At 40.0% G+C, this 5,581-nt stretch overlaps 1 protein-coding gene across 2 annotated transcripts; it reads left to right on the top strand.

Annotated features, from left to right (window-relative positions):
• Positions 1-560: 560 nt before the first annotated feature.
• On the top strand, positions 561-4,645 carry YAE1 (YAE1 maturation factor of ABCE1). Of its 2 annotated transcripts, XR_008372925.1 has the most exons (4): positions 588-725; positions 1,714-1,775; positions 2,221-2,342; positions 4,038-4,053. XR_008372925.1 is itself a non-coding variant. In XM_053553860.1 (3 exons), the coding sequence occupies exons 1-3, from the start codon at positions 597-599 to the stop codon at positions 4,465-4,467; spliced, it is 681 nt and encodes a 226-aa protein (XP_053409835.1). In that variant the 5' UTR covers positions 561-596; the 3' UTR covers positions 4,468-4,645. The 2 variants fall into 2 exon arrangements, 1 of the variants encoding a protein (XP_053409835.1); XM_053553860.1 differs by lacking the exon at positions 1,714-1,775 and having other exon boundaries at positions 561-725; positions 4,038-4,645.
• The last annotated feature ends 936 nt before the right edge of the window (positions 4,646-5,581 follow it).

Raw genomic sequence — 5,581 nt, 5'->3', positions numbered from 1 at the left:
TACTTTTAGGGCATATGGGCAGGAAGGGAAAACAGAAGGATACTGTGAATCAACGAAAAATGTATTGATTTTACAAATTACTCTTTATATTCCTTGTTGTTCTCAAATTGGCCGCAGTATCTAACTTCGAATCTATTATCCCTTGCTCCACACTCCTAATAGTTAAAAACTGCCGAGTTGTCAAATCCTTCATGTGTACCGAGGGGGATCCCAAGAGTCTTTGGGCAGTGACCACCCAACCGCTTAACTACCCGACGGTGCACAAAACGCAGCCCCCTGCAGGTACACGGTGGGCACGGAAGGTGTTTCACTTGGTCCCGGCGGCCTCCCCAGAGGGCAGAGGCGCGCGGGTTCAGCGAAGGAGGGATCTGCCTCACCCACAACTAACAAAAGCAAACGGCCTTCTGTCAACTGAGGGAGCCCAAAACACACCCAGCTGAAACAGCAGCCGGTCTCCACCCGGGACAGCCGGTCTCCACCGCGCGCACGCGCAGCGACCCGGGGCCCCCCGGCTCGTCGTCTTCGCCCCGCCCTTCGGAACCGGAAGAAGTTGCTGGCGCTTCCGGTGTCCGGCGACCCCCTCTGTTGTCTTGGAGATGTCGTGGGTTCGAGCCGCGGCCTCCGTCCAGTCCCCTGCGGAGGAGGGCGACGTGTTTGACGAGGAAGCTGACGACTCTGCCCTGGTGGAGCGGGAATGGCGGAGTCACATGCAGAGACGGGTCAAAGTAAACCTGGGGCCGGGGCGGGAGACTCGGAGGTGCCGGGTTTGGGGAAGGGGCGCGGAGCTGTGAAGGAGCCGGGTCCCGAGCGGTCCCCCCGCCCGGCGCAGCCCTCCTTTTCTCCCCGCCGCCCGGTCCGGCCCGCGTCCTGCTGGATTTCCCTGTGGGTCACTTGAAAGCTTAGGAAACAGCTGGGCGCGTTCTTTGGGCGCCTGGGGGTGCGTTGGGAGGTGGGGACCGACCGGAATAAACTTTTTCCAGACTTTGAAGAGCAGGCAGTTTCGTTGAGGATCGTAAGGGAAAAGGGGGGGGGGGCATACACTGTGCTCGTTATGGCTGTTAAAGGACATGTACTCAGTTTACATGGGTGCTTGAGTGGGTATCCTAAAGTTAGGTGTGGTATTAATCAAAGCATATGGAAAAGGGGGACTTCAGAATGGTGTCAGGGCAGTAGGAGAAAGCAAACGTGGAATACTGGTGGCTAGGTAAGAGAAAGTTAAAGTTGGTTTCTTTTTTTTTATCTGGCAGGTCCCCCTGTTCACTGAAACTAAGCTTACCTTCCCTATGGAACACTCAGAGCTTAGTGAGGACTAGATGGTGAGGTTGTGTGTCCACTTAGTGTACTTGCCAGCCATTCATTACTCCTAAAGCTGCAGTTAGGAATCCACCCTAGTTTAATATTTCGGTAAAATAATATTTGCTTAGCTCAACAACCATGTTGTCAGTTACAAAAAATGCTTTATGTGAGGCCAGGGCTAGACTAGTAAGTATTGAACATCTTTTGAGCATTATGACATAGAGGTGCAGGTCAAAATCTTTACCCACAGAGAACTTGAAGTTTAGTTGAATCTAGGTATCTAAAACCAGATTCCTCATCTTCCTTTTCCTGAAACAGTTTCCTATTTCCCTATTTTTGCCCTGTTTTTCACCCACCCATACCACTCCAATTAGTTACTAAGGGACTAGACAAGTAATTTTCCGTGTTTCCTTCTAGGAAGACATCCCTAACACAGGGTTTTTAAGAAGCATGAGAATCGGTGTTTGAAATTTTCTCCAGTAAATTTTGATATGAGGACAATTAATGACAATTATGGTTATGGGGGGGAAACAGAGGGAAGGAGGGAGGTGGGTGGGGCCTTGGTGTGTGTCACACTTTATGGGGGCAAGACATGATTGCAAGAGGGACTTTACCTAACAATTGCAATCAGTGTAACCTGGCTTATTGTACCCTCAATGAATCCCCAACAATAAAAAAAAAAAAAAAAAGAAATTTTTTCCAGTAAGTCTAGACTTCAGACGTGACATAAGGAAAGATAAACCAATAATAAACTTTTATTGCCTGGTCTGCTTTGGTTGTGTGGCTGTGCCATATTATGTTCGATAACACAGTAAAGGTCTGTTTTTATCAACTTTCTAAGCTGGTTCTGTGCCTTTCTAGAAGAGCCTACATATGGTTCACTTTGTGTTAGTTACCGCTGCATTTCTTCATTACTTGTTTTAGGAAGGTTATAGAGAGGGGATAGATGCTGGCAAAGCAGTTGCTCTTCAGCAGGGCTTCAATCAAGGTTATAAGGAAGGTGCAGAAGTCATTATTAACTATGGACAACTCAGAGGGACTTTGAGGTAATTTTAAAAACTTAAAGGCTAAATCATTTTAACCTCAGTACTACCAGAGGATTTTTATGAAAGTAGCATGAAAAAATAATGTATTTAAATTTAAGTTCTTTTCCTAGTGCTAAATTCACAAAAGAGTGCTGCAGAGCATCGAATATTAATTGCCTTCAAAAACTCAAAATTATTAACATTCCTTTCACTTTAATGTATGAACCAGATGTCTTTTTTTTGGTATAGAAATGTAGGAAGGTATATGCTTTTTATTACCAGAACTATCACTAATCTCTAATTAAGAAATCTTCAGGTTTTGAAAAAAGCTTTTAGTTCTTGAACCCAATGCGACAGACTTGTAGACTAGAAGTACATAACAAGATATAGTTGGTAATAGAAAAATGATTCTATTAACTTTAGTCCTGAACATTGAATACCTGTCAGGATGCCATAGCAATAATGGCTATATAAGAGGCAAGTGGTCAAATGATACATGGAGCTAGGAGCATGGCAGACTTTCCTCTCTGAAGCTTCAAGCCTCTTAAACTATCCTCTACTGAGAAAAACAGAAGACCTTAAACTGCTCTTTTTAAAAAACTAATTTTAAAGAATGATAGAAGATTCAAGTTACCAAAACAAAACAGCATTTTTGTGTTTGGGGTTTTAGAAAATCCAACTGTCAGAAATCAGAATTTATAGTGAACATCACTTAAGCCCAAGAGTTGGAGGTTGCTATGAGCTGTGACGCCACAGCATTCTACCAAGGGTGACATAGTGAGACTCTGCCTCAAAATAAATAAATAAATAAATAAATAAATCTTCTATAAGCTTAGAAAACTTATTGCTGAATCTTTTATATCAATTGATTCCATTTTTAAAACATTACTTTTTATAACCATTATTTTATGACATGATTATCTGAACAATATTAAATCCATCAGGACTAGAAGAATTCTCACCTCTTTCAAGACGATTTGTTAGTAGCTGAGCAAATAGTGTCTTCCATAATAAGATAAACTTGGGAAAGTGACGTTTCTTTTTTTTTTTTTTTTTTTAAGGGACAGGGTTTTGCTTTGTCACCACGGCTGGAGGGCAGTGGTGGGTATTCTCTGGCCTTCAGTCTTGATGGCAAGCAACTGTATTCTTAGAACAATAGTTTTCAACTTTGGCTATACCCTGAAATCAGTTAGGAAGCTTTTAAAAAATGTATTCCCCCCAAAGTTCTGATTTATTAGCCTGGAGTGTCACCTGGTACTTGATAGGTTTAAAAGCTCCTTGGGTGATTCTAATGTGTGTCCAAGATTGAGAATCACCAGTTTAGAAGCTATTTAATGTCCCTAAAGGAGAAACTAATTTTTCTTATCTTTCTCAGAGTTGTATCCCTCTTCAACAGAGATTGCATACTCTTAAGGGAAAAATTTTAAATTAAGGGAAAAAGTGGATGTAGACTTATGAGGGAGAGATTATAAATTGTAAACAGTTTTATGATTAAGTACAGTTGTTTAATTTTTATTAAAAGATAGTATCTTTGTATTTTTAAGTCCTATTTATCATTATTACTTTCCGGATTTTGACTTGCATAATTATCCTTAACCCACTTTTGCATGGTGTTATCTTAAAGAGAAACATGGAGGTGTTAGCATTAAACATTCTAAAAAGCCTTTGGTTGTTTACTCTTTTCCCTGTTTAACTTTTTTTTATATTTTTGTTCAGTGCTTTGCTCTCCTGGTGTCACCTTCATGATAATAGTTCAACTTTGATCAGTAAAATAAATAATCTTCTGGATGCAGTTGGCCAGTGTGAAGAGTATGTACTCAAACATCTGAAATCAGTCACTCCACAGCCCCATGTTGTAGATTTATCGGACTCCATTGCGGATATGGACCTTTGTCATGTAGTTCCAGCTGAGAAAAAGAGTGATGAAGCTAAAGATGAAAGACTCTGTGAAAATAATGCTGAGTTTAACAAAAACGGTAACAAGAGCCCCAATGGAATAGATTGTTCACATTTAGAATGTTGTAGAACACAGGAGCATGCACCTTCCGAAAACCCAAACCTCACTTGGATTTTAAAACAGACAGCCAATTTAGTTAAACAGCTGGGAGTATCAGTAGATGTATTACAACACCTCAAACAACTATAAAAATTATCTTCCTTTTTCTAATGAAAATGTTCAGAACATCTTAAGAACATTTTATTTCCTGACAGACTAACCAAAATTTGTATTGGTTTCTGCATTGAACACTTTACTAGTAGGGTTATCCTTGATGGAAATTTGAAATGTTTTCAAACTAACACTATTAAATATAATACAAGCCTTTTTTCTTTGTCATTGGTAATTTTCCTGTACTTTAATAAATGTATGGAAGTTTCACTTGTCATTTTCAAATTTACGATTAGAATATAGCATTTTTGCATTTATTAGCAAGTATAAACAAGAATTAAACATAACGACGTAACTGCTTTCTGCTCCTCTCTCCGTTAGGTGGGTAGGGCCTTATCAAACCAAAGTTACCAAAAATAACCTAATGGCTAACATAAATATAGACACATAGATATATTTAAATATATATTTATTTATATATATGGAAATTTGAGAGACTGAGAAACTGAAGCAATGTTATGCTGTTGATTAAATCATTACAAGCAAAATACTAAGATGTGTTTTAGTTTTGTGTTAAGAGTAAGGAGTTAGTAGTGTTGCCTAACTGTGTGCCACATTATTTCTAAACTGCAGTTTTGTTTCATATTCAAATAGGAATAAAACCCTGACACCAGTGTCTTAAATATATTACCTTAAAGCAGTATTAATCTAGCATGGACAAAATTAGATTCAGATTTTTGCTCTAGGACATAAATATGTAAAGATCAGGAAAGATTTTTCATTATTTTTTTTTTACCTGAAGCACAAGTTTGTACGAGGTACCTGACTTTAGACACTCAAATAATTGTCCCTCATTGATAGCTTTAATTGCTGTTTCACCAGTATTTATACTCACCACCCATGCTAAGAGACAGACATCCTGAGACAGTTTTAACAAAATAGATATTTTCAAGCAATTAAAAAAGAAAATGTACTACTGGCTGGGTGCAGTGGCTCATGCCTATGATCCTCGCACTGTGGGAGGCTGAGGCAGGTGGATTGCCCTGAGCTCAGGAGTTCCAGACTAGCATGAACAAGAGTGAGACCCCATCTCTACAAAAATAGAAAAAGTAGCCAAGCATCGTAGTGGGTGCCTATAGTCCCAGCTACTCTG

Source organism: Nycticebus coucang, chromosome 11 (assembly GCF_027406575.1).
Source record: "Nycticebus coucang isolate mNycCou1 chromosome 11, mNycCou1.pri, whole genome shotgun sequence".
Lineage (NCBI taxonomy): Eukaryota > Metazoa > Chordata > Mammalia > Primates > Lorisidae > Nycticebus > Nycticebus coucang.
The sequence above is the reverse complement of the archived record's forward strand: the minus strand, read 5'-3'. Positions and strand labels throughout refer to the sequence as shown.

Excerpts from the sequence above, each read along its gene's own strand:
- YAE1 (XM_053553860.1), top strand. The coding sequence starts at position 597 with ATGTCGTGGGTTCGAGCCGCGGCCTCCGTCCAGTCCCCTGCGGAGGAG. Across the intron at positions 726-2,220 it reads ACATGCAGAGACGGGTCAAA|GAAGGTTATAGAGAGGGGAT; the intron begins GTAAACCTGGGG and ends TACTTGTTTTAG. Across the intron at positions 2,343-4,037 it reads CAACTCAGAGGGACTTTGAG|TGCTTTGCTCTCCTGGTGTC; the intron begins GTAATTTTAAAA and ends ATTTTTGTTCAG.